General features: G+C 39.4%; 2 protein-coding genes across 2 annotated transcripts in view; one reads left to right on the forward strand and one right to left on the reverse strand.

Moving 5' to 3' along the window:
* The window catches only part of ABHD17B (abhydrolase domain containing 17B, depalmitoylase), a 41,657-nt gene extending 26,927 nt beyond the window's left edge, over positions 1-14,730 (reverse strand). The window contains exon 1 of the mRNA XM_037491710.2: positions 14,119-14,730. The gene's annotated coding sequence lies outside the window, so the exon portion shown is untranslated. The remainder of the gene's footprint in view (positions 1-14,118) is intronic.
* A 360-nt stretch (positions 14,731-15,090) lies between these two features.
* The window catches only part of CUNH9orf85 (chromosome unknown C9orf85 homolog), a 44,594-nt gene continuing 41,272 nt past the window's right edge, over positions 15,091-18,412 (forward strand). Inside the window, exon 1 of the mRNA XM_037493434.2 lies at positions 15,091-15,300. Coding sequence (XP_037349331.1) covers positions 15,199-15,300 — 102 coding nt within the window. The 5' untranslated portion in view covers positions 15,091-15,198. The remainder of the gene's footprint in view (positions 15,301-18,412) is intronic.

The following is an 18,412-nucleotide window of genomic DNA, read 5'->3' on the forward strand; positions in this document are numbered from 1 at the left end:
CTTCAGACTGGAGTTGAACAGAAATGTAGTTTTTATCGTTTCCTTGAAATCATTCCGAGGTCCTGATAAGGTGCTGGACCTTTGTGCAAATATGGTTAATGGCAACAGTACCTAGGGAAAGATAAAGCTGTGGATGCAAAACATTCCTTAGCCCCTACCTTTTATTTTTTTATTTATTTATTTTTTTTTAATAGAGGCATGTTTTTATTTATTAATTTATTATATTTGTTTGTTTGTTTTGTTTATACATGCACTGGGTACAGTCAGAAGCGCGGGAAGGTGAGAGAATTCACCAGAGCCAGAGTGGGGAGCAGAGCAGGCAGAAGGACTGAAGTACACTGCTGAGGGGAGCAGCGGGTGGCAGGAGAGATCTGCGCACCATGTGGGATCCTCCTCCGGTGGCCGGGGAGCAGCCGGGGATCGAACCGGCGCCGCCGAGGCCGCGGGCAGCTTCGCAACCCAGCGCTCAACCGCTGCGCCACCGGGGAGGCCCTAGCCCCTACCTTTTAAAAGGCAGATGTCAATATTAATAAGAAAAACAAAATAAAGGGACATGGCAAAATTGGTCAGTGTTTGTATAACTTTTCATGTTGGCGCAAAAAGGTTCTCTTTTATCTGAGTTAAAGATGGATTACATTAGGAAATGCTGTATTGACTCTTTCAGCAGTCTTGGAAACGCCTTAGAATGAGGATGTCCAGGGCCTATGTCCACGGCCTCCCTGGTGGCCTCAGGATTAAGTCTCAGTGCTATCACCTCTTTGGCCTGAGTCCGATCCCAGCCAGGGAGCTAATCCACATACAGCGTGGCAGACGTCTCCTGTCTCACCCGCTGCTCTCCTTAGGCCCCTTAGCAGTGTATTTCAGTAAAATACACCTGGTCTGCTCCCTAATCTGTCTCTGGCAAATCCACTCACCCCGCTCCCCTGTACCTCTAGCCTTTATCCCAGTTCTTCTATGCAAAATAAAAAAATAAGAAGAAAAAAGGGAGGATGTCCATGTGTAGGCTCCCAGGAAGAAATAGAGAACAATGGAAAAACAATAGGACAATCTCTCATAGGAGACATGAATTTACAGTTGAAAAGAATTTTAAGTACTAACTAATGCTAAGAGATTAATCTGCCCTGCTTATGTAAAGATTAACCCAGGAAAAACTACAGATCTCTTCCTCTCTATAAGCAGCAGTTCCAAGAATAAGCTATGAAAATACTAATAGTTGCCTTAGAGGTCTTCAACTTCTCCATATTATTAACTTCTTGTAACCTTGTACTATATGAAATAGGAAGTCACCTGCAAAGAAATTATTTCCTAAATTATAAAACCAAGGTTTAACAATATCAAGGATTGGAGAAAAATCACATGTACCTTGACACAAATGAGGAAGAACTAAAGCTGTTTTAAATATTCTGTTTAAAATAACATATAAAAGTATAAACTACTACTGCTTATGATGAACTCATATATGATTTATTACTAATAAATTAATGATCTATACGGGTTTTTGATATTATAAAAATTAAGTAACTTGTAAAGTGAGGATTTTAAGTTTCAGAGATCAGGTTAAAAAAAAAGATTACCAATAATTAGGAAAGACTTTCCAAAAATAGGAGGAAAATCTTTCAGGTTAGGAGCATAACAACTACACACATAAAAATGTGATAATGAGAAAGAACTAAAGCAGAGAGTGCATGATGGAAAGGAGAAAAACAAAGTTAGGGAAAGGGGAGGATTAGATAAAACAAATCTGTTCAACACTGTTTAGAAGAATCACCGTAGTTCTTCACATATGGAACAGATAGATGATATAGTCATTTAGGCAACCATAGATATACATATGCTAACTTGGCTTTACATTAGAATTTGATAGTACTTAAGACTTAAGCAGGGTACAGTAAATTGGTACTGCTGAAGAATTCTATATATTTAGATTTTAAGAATTCAGATTTAAGACTTCTAAGAACAACCTCCACAAATCTTTAACAGGCACACAATACAACCTGCTACATGGAGGTATGTCAGACACACACTATTAAGAAAACAAAAAATTAACAAATGACAATCATTTGTACTGCAAAATATATAAACCACTCCTTCAGTTAAGTCAATGCTCAAGTAAATTTAAAAGTATTTTCCTCCCAAATTAGTAACACACATAACTTTTTACTATGCAAAATAAAGATTACATTTTGGTAAATAAAAATTTGTCTCATTTATTTATTTATTTATATTATGTCATCTCTACCTCTTTTTTTTTTTTTAAAGATGTATTTATTTATTTATATAAACACTGGGTACAGTCAGAAGCGCGGGAGGGTGAGAGAATTTACCAGAGCCACAGCGGGGAACAGAACAGGCAGAGTGACGAAATACACTGCTGAGGGGAGCAGTGGGCATGGCAGGAGAGGTCTGTCACGCCATGTGGGACCCTCACCGGTGGCCGGGGATTAAACCAGCACTGCAGAGGCTGCGGGCAGCTTCGCAGCCCAGCACTCAACTGCTGTGCCACCAGGGGAGGCCCTGGGGTTTTCTTTTAGAGACAATTTTTAGAATACGTCTGAAAAGTATTTTAGTGAATGCTGAGAAGGAACAACATTTCTTTCTTTCTTAAAGATTCACTTATTTATGCATACAAGAAGTGGGGTGCAGGCCAGAGGTGCGTGATGTTAGAGGATTCACCAGAGACAGAAGTCTGCTGTGCCATGTGGTTCATCTCCCTCGCTGGGATCGAACTCGTGCTACAGTGGCTGCGGATAGCTTCATAGTTTTGTGTCTTAACCCCTTGCGCCACCAGGGAAGCCCCAAGAATATTTCTGATGCTGTATGGTAAATTAATGCAACTGGAGAAGAGTAAGATTGGTATGGAGGAAAGGGGAACAGAGGCTTATAAAAATTAATTGAGGCAAATCCTTGATGCTTAATTTGAGAATCCGATAGCTAATTATTATTTGGCATCTATAGGACCAATGTGTATCCAGTATAAATGCCCATTTGAGATGAGGAAGAAAGCAAACATTTAAGATGGGTGGTCCAGACATCCTTCCAAATGTCATCAATTGGGTTACTAAGTATTATCTTGAATACCATTTTATGCATAAACTATTAAACTCATATAATAATTTTTGAAATTGTGTATAATTTTTACCTTTTGAGGAAGTCTTGTTCACATTATAGATATATATATATGCACATATCAATTTTATATAATAAAGGAATAGTGGAAACAGCACCAGCCCCAGGGTTAGGAAATTCAGGCTCTAGTTACAATTCTATGTAATATGCGCTCTTATGCAATCCTATCTTATATGCCTCAATTTTAATGAGAAGATTTAGAGCATTTACAGGAAGAATAATAATTTATACTAATTCTTCTATAATATGGATATTCTGGGGCATCATATCCTATGTTCATGTTACTTTTATACACCTAGTTAAGCCCCTATATAAAGAGAAATCTGATATATTCTATTACAAATATCAAGCATACAAAAATAGCCTCTTAATATGACATTTCTAAGAAAAAAAGTAAAACCTTTGGGAGTGTAACTAGAAACCAATCAAGGCAGAACCAAAGAGCAGTGTCCTTCATTAACCTCAATATCTTAAAGTCTAAAAAAAAAAAAAAAAGAGTTCAATTGGGAAGTCATTTCTTCATCGTGAATTGCTGATGAGAACACATGCAATTCTCTTGATTTACCAAGGCTACCTTACTACCACCTTATATTAGTTCACAGTTTATACAAATAAAAGGACTGACCAGGATTGTGTAGAATAAGACAACAGAAGGAACAACTTAAAATGGGTAAGTAAACAAGCAAATGGAAAAATATTTCAGAATGGATTTCTTCCATTCTACTAATTTACATTTTTCCCCCCTTACACAGCATACTAGGTGATCTACTTAAAAACTTATCCATGGATTTTTTTGTGTTTGTAATAAATATCTATCCTTAACACAGGTCCTTAAAGGCCTTGAATGATCTGGCCTTTGCTAACTCCTCCAAACTTATTTTGAGATGTTGTGACCCCAAAATCTAAATTAGGTTTTCTTTTTCACAGGACCAGTTCTTTTCCTTTGAAGCCAAAAACTGTTCTCACTGCTATGTATTCATGCATGCTCACTCAACTACTGTCTACAGTCTTCACAATAAGGTTAGCAACATGTGTTTTCTTTAGTGATATATAGGCAGCACCTCATCAATAATATCTACTAGCTAAATGAAAAAGAAAAATAAAGAAAATAAGAAATTGAAATTATACCTAACTACCTGACAGAAAATAAATTGAGATAATGCAAAATGCAATCAAATAGGTTTGTTTTGTCACTCTGAATCAGGATTCACAACATTAATGTACATAATTTATGGCTTTACTCATTTTAGAAATCATTATGATTACCAAAAATGTGTTTCTATAGCACACACCGTGCATTAAAAACACACTGTCTGATACACTTAAAATCACTAAGAGAGGAAGCTGAATAAATAGATCGTTAATGGTCAAGTTGAGGATAATTACACGTACAACTCACTACTTTGGTAACTGGAGATACATTTTATCTGTGTAATGCCTACTAACCGCAACACAGCAAATCAATTTTCCAATTATAAAGATATACTATATTTCTACTTATTAAATTGTATCATCAAAACATCATTAAATGTTTTGACAAGACTGGAAAATCCCTCTTTTAAAAGGATTAGCTGGATGATAACTGTAGGATAAGTGAATTGGTCAGGCTTTTTTATGCTGCTGGCCTCTGTGATTATCACCTGTGGCCTTGAATGCAGACGGTGCTTGGGAGCATGGGCTCGGGCACGCATGCGTAAGTGTGCATAACTGAGCCTGGAGGCTGACATTTACGGGCGGCATCACACAGAGACGCGGTTTAGTGGAGACTAGGTAGCACAGGATGAGTGACTACAGAGGCAGGACCACGTAAGAACACCAGAGAGAGCCCCAAGAATAAGATTCGCTGGGGGTTGGAAGCCCTGCCAGCCTCCCTCCACCCAGCCTTGTCAGCCTGGGGCTTTGCTCCTCAACAATTAGTGTAGAAAGATCACTAAAGCCTGAAAAAGTCACTGAGGCCTCTAGGACTCTCTTTTACCCATCTGCCCAAATGGATAGAGAACCTACCAGCTTGCTTCCACTACAGTGACCAAAAAAAAAATTGAAACGCTTCCTATTTTGGAGATGATTTTAGAGTCTAGTACTCATGAATTATCTTGTTTTAAATTGTATTGTACATGATTTCACACCTCTTCAGATGTATGTTACCACACCGTACCTACCTCCAAAGCACCTACTGACTGGGATTCCTCACCACGGTAGCCTCAATTATGTTAGAGTTCTAGGGAGTGTTTTAATTTTACATGTTCATGAATTATTTTGAAGAGACAATTAAGTTCTGCATAGGTAAAATGTAACATTCTCTCATTTTTGACTGTTTCTTTGGGGATGAAATGTGTCATATGGGAAGCATTTATATCCTTAATTGGTTGCCTCTTACCAGCCTCCAGGTGTAGCATATTGTCCCTAAATGGTAAGGTATCAATGCCTTAACACCATAAAAGGAAACAATTTTGTGCTGTATGATTTTATTCATTTGTTGAACACAAAGAACACAATAACAAAAACAAACCTGTGGACTGACAACAGATGATGGTTTCCAGAGTGGGAGGAAAGGGTTGAGAGAATAAGAAGAGGCGAAGTAGTTGGTGAATGGACTTTTGGTGGTAGGTATGGTGAGAAAATGCAGTCCTAAAACCCATACAATGCTATAAACGAATGTTACCTCAGAAAAACTCAAGAACCAACTATTTGCAGTGGGGTGGGGGTACAATTATATCTTTCAAGTGCCTTGCCATCTTGTTAGGACTGTCAACTACAGCTACGGAAGACATCAGTTGGTGGAGCCAAACCCCCACCTCAAACCTAAAAATAAACCACCCAGTGAGTGAGATGCTCACATGGCAAAAACCCAACTTTTTCCTTTCTCCGTATTTAGTACCAACATCAGGGGATGATACTGAATGCCTTGTTAAACAACTCTATATCCTTCCGGACTTAGGGGAAGTGAATGTTGGCAATAATGGTGGCTGTAAGCCCTTGAAAGTAAGATTCTTTTCTGTATTACACTCACTATTTTCCAGTGCCATCTCAGATCTCTGCAGAACTTCAAGGCTTAAAGAGAAAAACATGCATTCTAGCTCAGTTGTTCACTGTGTTAGGAACTCTAAAAAGAGCTACACAACATGTTGATGAAAGATATACTGTTATAGTTGGTTAGGCAATATTCATATTCCTGGAAGCAAATTAAATCTTATGCATACAGGGTATTCCCAAACTAGACAGAACAGGGTAATTAGCAATAGTAGAAAATGCTGTTAGAGCAATCTGACTTCCTTGTTCTGAAGTATTTACACTGACAGTGACTTTCAGCAATTTTCAAAATAATTCATAATAAAACTCAGAAGTATCTAATAAGTTAAAAGGAAATCAGTTTGTGAATTAATGCTATATATTTCTCAGAGTCACTATCAATTACTTTATTAGATGAAATACCATCTAAATTTCTGGCATTTTAGATGCTGATAAAGCTATTTCTTTTACTTGTCAGGCATGTAGTTTATCATCTCTTTCCGGACTCTAGAAATCAATCAAATCCTGATTGTTTTAAATCTCACTTACTCTACACATATTCTGTAAGATTCTAATGTCTGCAGCATCTTCAGAAAACCTGCCTAATCAGTTAACCTCTTTGTATATTTTCTACATCTTCAGCCTCCTTCTGTGCTATTGGCTCCATCTCTTCTGTCTATAAACATACACTCATGACTTTCCTTTTTAGAAAAAAAAAAGTGCATGTATCTAGTTTCTGATTACCACCTCTGAATGTGCTTTTGAAATCAAACTTTTATTTCTCACTTCCCTCCATTCCCCATCAGGTCCCACATGATCTGTAGTCTAATCTCTACCATCAACTTGTTGGTTTATTTAGGATAATAAAAAATTTCTGAAAGTGCTTGGTTATTTCTCAATGTTGAACTTACATGATCACTTCGTGGCTTTAAACACCACTGCCTTTTCCTCTCTTCATGAAACTAACCTCCAATCTTAGTTTTTCTGGTGATCTCTTCAAATATTTTATTATTACTATTATTTAGAGAAAGTCATCTTTTTTTCTTCTTCATATTGTATATATAACTTACCCAATCCCATGGGTGAGAAGACCACTTTGCTTTAAAAAAAAAAAATCTCAACCACATCCATGTAAAGTACCATTTACACAATAATGACACTTAACCCTAAAAACCCTTGTCTCTAGCAAAGATCATTTCCTTAAGTTCTAGACCCTGAGTATCTCCATTTGTATTTCACTTCCTCCTCTTTCCTCTCATCTCAGATATATAATCTCACAAGTATCTCTCTCCATTCCCTCAGCCACAGCTAACTCAAGAACTTTTCATTTAATGGGTCATAAAATCATTAGTATTTACTTTACACCTTTTTAATCCATTTTACACTGCTACCAGGTCAGATGTCGCTTTCCTGTTTAAAACTTTCAAAGGGCCTTACAAGCTCATGAATATAGGTAAAATCTTCAGTATTTCATCAAGGACTCCCCCTACCCTCTCAGTTTTCTGGTATCTAATCTTGTTTCTCCATCCAGTCTACCAAACTGTTTTTCAATAAGGGAAAATGCCTCAAAAAGAGACTTTGTTGTTTCTATGCCTATGTGAATACTGTTCTTTCTTCTCCGTTGGTAAGCTCCTCCCCAAATCATCACTTCCCTTACAAATAAATGAAAAAACTTTTATTGCTAATTTAAAAGTCCCTTTTATTTTTTCTCTGGGCAATTGCTCTTGAACCTTGTCCATGTTGACCAATTTGGATATTTCTCTCCAGTGAAACCTTTGTGTGTGTGTGTGTGTGTGTGTATGCATTAGTAGATCACACAGTAAAATATCTTATGGATTTCCAACCCCAAAATTAAAACCCATTACCCTAGGGATTGTACCAGAACGTTCTTAATTTTAAAAAACTGCCTAACCTTTTAACTTTACTGTACTAAAGCCACGTTAATAAAAGTGACATTTAAACAGTGACCACTGTTTAAAACGTGCTGAACAAAATTTTAAGTGTAGTGTTTAGATATAATCTTGCCAATGCAAGTTGCTGAATGGCATTATTTTCCTGCTAATAACTGATGTGTGGGGAATAAGTGATTTCTTACTTTTGGGGGAAGGGAGGGCAAAACTTTTGAGTGAAAAATTAATCAGTACATAATTCAAGATACTAATCAGAAACATTATTTCTGAAATCCTCGGATGGTATTTTGGGAAAAAATTATAGAAATTATTTCAAATGACTTTAATTTTCAAAACATTTCAAAACAATCTATAATCAGAAGCCAAGCAAGTTTATTGCAATTGATAAACCTGATAAATGTCTTCTCTTGTTCCCGGAGGCACTTGCTTTATACACTTTAGGTTTGTTGGGATTGTAATGGAGACCTGTCTACACAAAGTTACTGAGGTTATTTCAACTGCCCGTTTCCCTTTATCTTGCCCTAAATTAAGCATCTGCTGAATTTCTTAATCCTACTCTTTTAATGTGACTATATCTGAAATACTCTAAAGCAGTTGTTATGAAAAAATGTCTTCAGAAGTATGTATTTTAATGCGTAAAGACCTTTAACTCTATTGCCAATTCTAGGATCACCTCTAAGACACCACGAGGAACTTCATGAGGGAAACCAAAATAAGGCCATAACTAAAATAACAATTGTGTCCTAATGATTTTTTTAAAGGTCAACAATACAACATAAGCTAGATATTTTTGCGTTTACAATTAAGAGTCAGCTTCAGCAAATCTCAAAAAAGCAAAAAACCGGAAAAATATAACTAAGTGGAATCAGACTTGATCTGAAGTCTGTACTTTCTGTGTCACTATACCATTTAGCAGTTTCAGTTCCTTCAAGTGCAAAATGATATACAGGCTCATCCCCAATCTTCAAAGTAATGGGTGACGATTTTCAAATAAAAAGGGTTTAAATGTAGTCTACACACAACTATGTTAATGAAAGACACTACTACATTGACTGCTTTTTTCCCATTGATATTTCAGAATGGGAGGGATACAATTTATCAAGTAATGACAGATTATTATAAACTGTGATAAATGCCATGAAAATAAAGTACAGAGTTCTACACGAGAACTAGGTGGGGGCTAGAAGGTAGATGCTTTCACTTGCTATCTCCTTTTATCTTAATAACACTGTTCTCAGGTTATCATCCTTTTACACAAGAGGAAATCAAGGCTTCAGGTTGTTAAGTCTATTAACTCGTCCAGGTTCACACAACTTACTAAGTGGGAGAGCCAGGAACACAGGTTTGACTTCAAGACTATATTCTGTCCACTCTTCCATGATTTTGCTAATATCTAGATGGCTAATACCTTCACTGAACATCTCTGCTTTCTCAGTGAGGCATACCCTAGCCACCCTGTGTAATAGATCCAAATGCCTCCTTTGAATTCTCCTTATCCATCTCTACCTTTTCTATTATACTAACTCTATGTCCTATTATAATAACTATCAGTTTTAAACATTTTATTTATTGTGTATAGTGTATGGTGGTACGTTAGGGATCTTTCTGTTTTGTTTAAGATGTACCCCCAAAAGAATAGTTGGCTTACATACAGTATAAGGTTTGTCTTTATATTCAAGAAACTGTTTAATCATTCTCACTTTAATTCCTGGGAAAATAGAACTTATAGCTGAGTCAAATTAACATCAGTATTTAAATTTACTATGAAATTCTGTTTAAAAAACTAGGGCCACAAGTATTATTTAAAAATTTGCAGCCATGAAAATAATAACTAAAATACATGTAAAACGAAACTGTGAAAAGCGGATACACATGATGATGAAAGATCAGCATTTAAATACCTGTTCACTTTCTATATCGCATTATGACTGAATTTGAGGCACAGATGTAACATAACTCTAAAGCAGTAGTTTCCGAAAATAAAAAGGTTGGAATGACAGAACTGCCAAATCTGAGTTTCACCACAAGAGGATATTATAAAAGATATATGATCAACTATCATAATTCCATGAGAAGATACTGAGATTTTTAAAAATATGGCAATCTTACTATAATTAGGAAATACTTCATTATATGCTAATAATTTTGTTAAGATCTAAATGTGAAAAAGGTAAATTTGAAAGAAGATATAATAGTATTTTAAAATTTTTTACAATCATGAAATATTAATAGAACTGACATTGAAATAAAGAACTTCTGGTTCACAAAGGCACCATAGTGAAAAGGCATGCTAACAAGTGCAAGAAAATATTTGTAAACCTATGCAGTACCACGTACTGTTTTCCAGAATACATAAAAAATACTTATAAACCAATAAGGCCATAGGTAATTCATAGAAAAAGGAAAAGCCAAAAAATTAAAGTGTAACCACAGCACTAACTGGGGAGATGCAAATGAAAACTACCATGAAACACCATTTTGTACTCCTCAGAATGGCACAACTTAACAGTATTTGGAAAGAGAGAAAATAGACCCTTTTTTTGACTGACAGTTTGAAAGAAAACTGCTAGTTATATGATAAAATTGAAGCAGTTCATACCTTGTGTTCTAGCAATCTATTAACTAGATTTATATCCCAGTGCAAAATGTCTCTTTGATTATGTATTAGCTGTTATAACCAATGGGGGGGGGGGGAGGGAACAGATGCCAAGCACTCTTGGTACAGAAAGATAATTCTGCCCCATCTCCCATGACTTGAATATTCTGCTGGACACTAATTTTGGGGAATGGGCAGTGGGGGGAGGGAAATAAGGTCAGATATCTATAAAAAGAACTTAAAGTATATTCGTATTCCTTTAAGATAAAAATCTTTAAGGTAATCACAGTGTAGATAAGCCTGCACTTTTATTTTTGTTCAAACTTCACTGAAAAGTTTATTATTTCGGTAAACATATACAAGAATATTTCTACAATACTGCTTAATATGCAAACAATTGCAAGCAACTAAAATGACCAAATGAAACCTGATATAGTCATATAATGGAACATATGCCTTATAAGAGTAAAAATAAACAAACTATAGCTACCTGAATAAACATAGATAAAGCCTGGCAAGTTGAGTGAAGAAAGCAAACTAGATATAAACATATTTAAACAGTCATAATCAGAGTAAAAACTATAGTGTTCATGGATATAAAAGTAAGCAGTAAAGCATAAACACAATGATAGGAAGGATGTAAGTCAATTTCCAATTAATACTAGGGATAGTGAAGAGGAGGTCTTGAGAGAGGTACAAAAGAGAGGAATCTTCATTTTGTTTTGTAGTTTTATTTCCTCACATGGGTAATGCATCCAAAGGTATTCATTGTATTGTATGGTGCCATCCTATATATTGCTATATTATTTCTCATTTCATCTGAAATGGTCTATACAGGTGTTCAGAAAACACTGAAGAGTTCAGGATTGGACATCAGAAGACCCAGGTCCAATTCTCAGTTCTGCAAATTGTGTAGCTTTACACAATTCAAATAATTAACTTTCCTGGGCTTGATTTCATCTGTAAAGTCATAAAACATCATTTTCTTTCCCAATTCACAAGGCTAGGTTTGAGAGGTAAGTAAAGGAGTGTGCGTGTGAGAAATTTTAAACAGTGAAGACAGGTGATTTCTGAGAATTGAGAGCAAAACCTTGGATATTAAAAATAAGAGCTATCATGGGCCTTCCTGGTGAAGCAGGAGGTAAGTCTCAGCACTTTCAAGCTATTGCCAGCCACTGCAGCATGAGGAGTGTAAGTTCGATCCCCAGCCAGGGAGCTTAACTGACATGGCACAGCAGACCCCTTCTGTCTCCCTTGCAGTTCCCCTCAGCAGTGTATTTTAGTAGATCCACCTGTTCTACTCCCCCACTCCATTTCTCATAAATCCTCTCTCCCCCATCCGGCCCCTCTGGCTCACACCCCAATTCTTGTATGCATAAATAAATGAATCTTAAAAAAAAAAAAGCTACCAATAAGTAAATCAACTAAGGTAATTTGTTACTTTCTACTGACTTGTCATCACTGATTCTAAATATGTAACATCAATCTGAAAGTGGAGGAAATTTGGAGTTTACAACTCCTAAATGGTGGTCAATGGGTAGGCATAATCCCTTTACAACTGTTTCTTTAGCTAATTCTTCATCAAGTTGAGATTCATAACATCAAAACAAGAGAAGTACATTAAAAAGTACTTGCATTTAACTAAAACTATGTCTCATAACCACTGTTAACTGTTAGTTCTCAGTGCCCTTTCTGTAAAGCGAGCAGGTGGCACATTTTATTAGCCCTATATTACAGATGGAGAAACTGACTCAGATGTGGGGTAGCTTGCCTGGAGTTGTAAACCAATGCAGTGACAGAACTTGGAACAGACACTAATTGCCTAGTTCTTCTGTGTTCATTAAGCTACCAAAAACATTATTTTGCCATGAGGTTTTATGGTAATTCTGTTTGTCACAGGAAATAGAAAATTCTTCGTCAGATGTCATTTCATACACATTTCAAAATAGGCAAGAGACACTCAAGGAAAGAAGCCACTTAACTGCAGTACTGCATAGCAAGGGACAAAATTAAAACTGCCTAGTCTACTCAAAATCTAGCTTTCCTTGCCAATTAACCTTATTAATACAAGAGGAGGAAAAAAGAGAGGTCAAAATATGGGTGAGGGTGCTAGTCATCTCCTCCTGGATCACAACATAGCAATTATTGCAAAACAGGGATTTTATTTCTTTTCTAACACTGGCTGTCTCCACTGTTCTTCCTAAGTAAGTCACCACTCTACTTCCCAAAATAAAAATTTACCAACCAGCAAAGAGTTGGGCAGTCTCAAATTAGAACACTGGGAATTATGATAATCATCAAAATATTGGCTATGCCAACAGTATGTCACCCAAATACATTTATGTGATAAACATATGAAGAGACAAACTCTTTATGGAGGAGAAAAGCTCATTTTAGTGTAACTTTTCCTGTTAATGTAAACAGATGAACGCTATTACAACATGTACCTGATTTCTTACTCAGACTCATTAGGCAGTTTCAAATGCTGATACAGTATCTCTAAAATCCCACTTATTGGAGCCTTTAAAAAAATTCAGTAAGTCACCTTGTGGATCAATGATTGCATGTAACAGGAAGTAAAAAAAAACAGTAGTACCTTTTCATAAACAGCCAAAATTTAAAGGTCACCCTCTCTTTATTCCGTTATTCCTCCTTTCATACCAAATTCACCACATACCTTAATACATATATGTATGTATAAATATATATATATATATGCGCGCCCTGTGGTTGAAAGAAACCTTATCATAGATCAAGATTTAAACATTGTTTTTTTAAAATAAGACGTCGGGGTTCAACACTCTCTTCTTCACAAAAGCCCTCTGCACAGCAGTACAGCCTGACTTGTCAGAACTTTCGTTTCAGGGTTTAAAAAAAAAAATCCAAACAAAACCTCTAATTTTCCAATGCAAAAACGACGACTGAGGCGCCTACCCTATAATTCTAAAACAGGTAAGATGAACCGTACGACGGCCAGACCGGAATACACCAGTGATCGAGCATGGTGCAGAACCCAGCTGCACTCGAGACCGCCGGGACGTCGAGGAGAAAGCTCTCCCGCACCGCGAACCCCGAGTCCCTTAGGGGAACGCGAGCCTAACCTCACCTCTCTGTCCACGGGGAGGAAAAGCAAAGGGGGGGGGTGGTGGTGAAATGAGACCCTCCTCTGCAAGGAGAACCCCAAGCAAGCCCTCCCCAGCCTGCTCCCCACCCCCAGACCCCGGCGCCTCGCCCCACAGGGAACCCACCTCCTCCTCCCTCCACGGAGAATCCTCCCGGCAGCAGCAACCCGGTCGGAAGCGGCTTCCCCGCCTTCCCCGGCGCGGAGAGGGATCCCGGTCGCCAACAACAAAGACACCTCCCGCTCCCCTCCCCCAGCCCGGCCCCGGCTGCTCCCTCCCGCGCCGCGCCGCCCGGCCTAGCGCCCCCTCCCCGGCTCCGGCCGCGCCGCCCCGGCCCCCCCGCGAACCCACGCACCTGCACCGGAGGGGCCGCAGCCGCGGCGTCAGGGAGAAAAGGCCGGCGGGGAGGCGCTGCTGACGCGACGTCTGCGACGAGGCGCGCTCCTCACCGGCGCCGCCGCCGGACTCTCCCGGCCTGCGGGCGGGCCCGGCTGAGGAGGGGGGGCGAGGCCGCGGCCCCCGGCGCCGGGACGGGCAAGGACGGCGGCGCCTGAGGCGGCCGGCTCGCGCCCCCGACTCTCGCCTCGCGCCGGCCCGGGTCCCCCACGCGTGCTCGCGATGTGCTGACTAACGGCCGCGGCGCGAGGCGCTGGAGCGGCAGCCGCCACCGCCGCCGTCGGCTGCTCTCGGGCCTCACGTCCCGCGCGGCCGTGGTCGCCGGCGCCGCCACCTCCTTTCCTGGCGCCGCAGACACCACCCCGACCCAGCCAGGTCTTTCTTCTCGGGAATCCTCCCGCGTTGCGTCTCCTCAGCCGGCCGGCCGCGAGGCTCACGGTAGTGGCGGGAGCGAGGCTGGAAGGGAACCCCAAGGGTGAGCAGGGACCTCACTGGGCTACGAGTTGGTCACTGACTGGAGGAAGGTGCCAAAGCTGGCCCGGGATCCAGCCTGCGAGCCAGGAGAGGGGCGGGACGCAGCCAGCTTAGCCTGACGCCCACCAATCACGAGGCGCGCAGAGGAATCGGGCGTCGCGAGTGGCTGAGCGAACATCGGCAGGAGGCGGGGATTGCGGAAAAGAGGAGCCAATAGAATCGAAGGTTCTCTGGCTCTCTGTCTTGATGGACTGCCACGTTGGGACCAATGGGGGGGATTGTCGCTTCGAAGAAAAGAGGGATTTCTACTCCCGGTGCGGGAGCGGGAGGCTGCGCGGCGGGGGAGGGGTCGAGGCTGGGCCGTGTGGACGAGCCCCGAGAGCCGGGGGCCGGGAGAGTGTCATTTGACCTCCGGGAGGAGTCACGTGGGCCGAGGGGTGGTGGGCGGAGGGCTGGGTGAACCCCTTCCGGGTCGCTGACGGTAACTTCGACTCTGGAGGGAAATTCTAGCGCCTGCATCGCTGAGCGCTTCTCGTCCCGGGGCGAGGAGGTGGTAGTGTCGGCCATGAGCTCCCAGAAGGGGAACGTGGCCCGTTCCCGGCCTCAGAAGCACCAGAACACGTTTAGCTTCAAAAATGACAAGTTTGATAAGAGTGTTCAGACCAAGGTAGGAACCTGCCTGTTGCAGTAAATTGACTCCAGGAAAGGAATGGGTCAGTGGACGGGGAAAAAGGAAATGAGAGGAGTTGGCGAGGGCGTGTGTGGACTGCAGCCCAGAGTTAGTCTTGGCTGCAGTGCAACCCTTTCTAAAATGATATTCCCACGCCCTTTCTTTGACCTGGATGTGCGAGCTCGTAAATATATTTGGCGGGCCACACTTTAATTGCACAAAAAAGTGAGCGAGGACCCTCATCAGACCTCAAGTGCAGCTGGGGAAAAGGACTCATTGAACGCCCCCTTCTCCATCACGTACTTGTAATAATAAAAGAGGGTGGGGAGGCTTAGGGCACCTGTGCTGCTTTCAAATTTTGTAACAGGTTTATGCAGCCCCTTTCTTTTTGGAAGACCCCAAGCTCATAGATGTGTAGGGAGCTCGTGAGGGCTTAAACAGACGTTCTTAGCTTCAGTGTCCTCACCATCATGGGAATTTGTCTTCTTTCTGTAAGACTGTTTTGAGGATCAAATTTTTGATTAATGTAAAGGTGCTTGTTTTGTTTATAATTTCGTGGGATTTCTGTAAGCTGGAAAAAAATTTCTCGCTGTCTAGATAGCAGGAGATTTTAGGTTGTATGGAGAAGAGATAATTGAAGAAAAGAGCTTCGTGGGGGCCAGCATCACATCAGATAAACCTCATGTAAACCAGAGCTTAAATTTACTAGATGTATGGCTTAAGCAAGTTATCTAACATTAAATTTCTCTGAGATGTACTTTGGTCTCAAATGAGAAACCTGCCAAGAGAGATTGTTAAACTAAAGGAGGTACAGAAATGACCTGGGTCACAATAGGTTTCCAACAAGTGATTTATTCCTCAACATTGGTTAAGAAAGCAAAGTGAACTGTTTCTAGTAACCTGTGCTCTCCTTTTCCTTTCCTTTTTTTTTTTTTTTCTAAATGCTAAAAAGAGTTGTCTCTGCCTTCAGGGAGTTTATAGTTTTCTGGGTCATTGGCCAATAAGCAAGCAAAAAGATACATAAATACAAATTATGATAAATTTGACCAGAACAAAAATTTTGTTCGGCCAGAATAGATGTCTATGTCTACTGTGAATAGATGTCTATGTCTTATCCTGTATTCTTATCCTGATTTTGCAAAAGTATTTAACTCTTTATTTTTCATCAGACGATAAAAATCACTTTCATGAAGTATTTAGCTACAGTATAGCTTACTGTACTTGTAAGTACAAGACTTCTTGTACTTATATTTCTTGTACTAGAGTTTGTACATTTGTCCTTGTGCATTTTCTTGGCATTATCCAACATCCCTGTTTTTATGATCTTAGATGTTCTCATGGTTCTCAAGTTCAGTCACAAGTTTCATTTTGTGTAGCCCTTAATTCCTTTGCCTCTTAAATCATGAGGAAATCTCATCTGTCAATTTGGTAGGACCACCATCTGTTTTTGTTATTGGAGGACAGGAAAAAATATAAAGATGGTATTTTACTGAGAGAAGATCATTGGGTTGATTGTTCATCTGTCTAATAGAGAGCTAATAATTGTGTGCGTTTTAAAAACAGTACTTTAACCAGTTATGTGCAATTATCTAAAGCCAAGATTTTGTCTGAAGTGTTGGACCCTGTCATGGTTATTATGTTTTACACCAAAAAGCTGATTAATCAAAAGAAGGGATATTAAGCAATACATGGTTTTCTGTAACTCTCCTTAAAGGATCGTGTAAATAATTGAATACTTGTACCTTATTATTTGGTAGGGATCCTGCATCAGGTTCTTATGTCCTCCTTTCCCATATAGTTTATTTTGACTTTATTGAGATTAGAAGTTGGAGAATGACAGATGTTTTATTGGGAAGTTTAGGTAAAGCAGTCCCATTCAAAGCTAGTGTGAGTAATTTTAGTTTGAGTGATGAAGTGCCAGTCATAGGATAAATGTTATCTCACTCAGTGGGCATTAATAAGTAAGGGTTAAACAGGTGGAAAACCGTTGAACAAATCGCGGGTGGGTCAGTACAAATCCACTTTAGTCAGAGTAGCCATCTCTTTTTGGCACACTAGAGATCACCTGGGATTTCCTTTGATCTTTTTCCAAATTGGGAAATGTTCTTTGATAGAATTCACCAATGCTGCCTATTAAATGGATCTCTGTTGAATATAGCCCCCACCCCCATCCATTTGTTATTAAATTCATACTTTTTTAATTGATAAGGTGACTTAATCTATGGCTTGGTAGCCATAATGATCTACATAAGAAAATTATCCCTAATAAAAACTAGGGAAGCTCTTTTATTTTTTTAATATTATTTTCTCTGTTATTATTTATCTTTTATTTTCCCCCCTTTTATACAAAAATAATTTCATCCTTGCTGGTTGATATTCCATGTACCTGCATTGCATTGGCTTCCACTTGAAGCCAAGAAAGTGATTCTGCATGCTTTTTTTTCCCCACCACCATTCCTTACACCCCTTTATCTCTTCTTTCCCTCTTAATCTTGGAAACCTCACTTTGTTTATTCACGTCTGCTAGTTTTTATAAGTATTTTGCTTTGTCAAATTGTCCACCATATAAATGTCCAATATTCATCTTTGTCATTCTGACTTGCTTTACTGTGCATAATTCTCTTGAACTTTTTCTAAAAGTTGCTATAAATGGCAACTTTTCACTTTTCCTTATGACTGAACAGTATTCTGTTGTGTAGAAATACCAGGTCATCTTGATCCAGTCCTCTTATCAGTGGGCACTTAGGTTGTTTCCACGTCTTTGGGATAGATGCCCAAGAGTGGGAATCCTGGTTTTATATATCTATAAAGTGATCTGGTAAATACAGATCACCTCCCAAAATGGCTACAACAGTTTACATTCTCACCGACAGTGTAATAGGGTGCCTCTTTCTCTGTATGCTCTCCAGCACTTGTTGGGGGTCTTTTTAATATTTGTGATTCTCACTGGTGTTAGATATATCTCATCGTGGTTTTGACTTGCATCTCTCTTACTATAAGTGATGCTGTGTATTTTTCCACGTATCTTTTGGCCTTCTGAATCTCCTATTTGGTCAATCTGTATGTTTCTTAACATGAGGCCTACTACAATGTAATTTTTTTTTTTTAC

The sequence above is a fragment of the Talpa occidentalis genome, unplaced genomic scaffold (assembly GCF_014898055.3).
Source record: "Talpa occidentalis isolate TD23 unplaced genomic scaffold, MPIMG_talOcc4v2.1 talOcc4.7, whole genome shotgun sequence".
NCBI classification, from domain to species: Eukaryota; Metazoa; Chordata; class Mammalia; order Eulipotyphla; family Talpidae; genus Talpa; species Talpa occidentalis.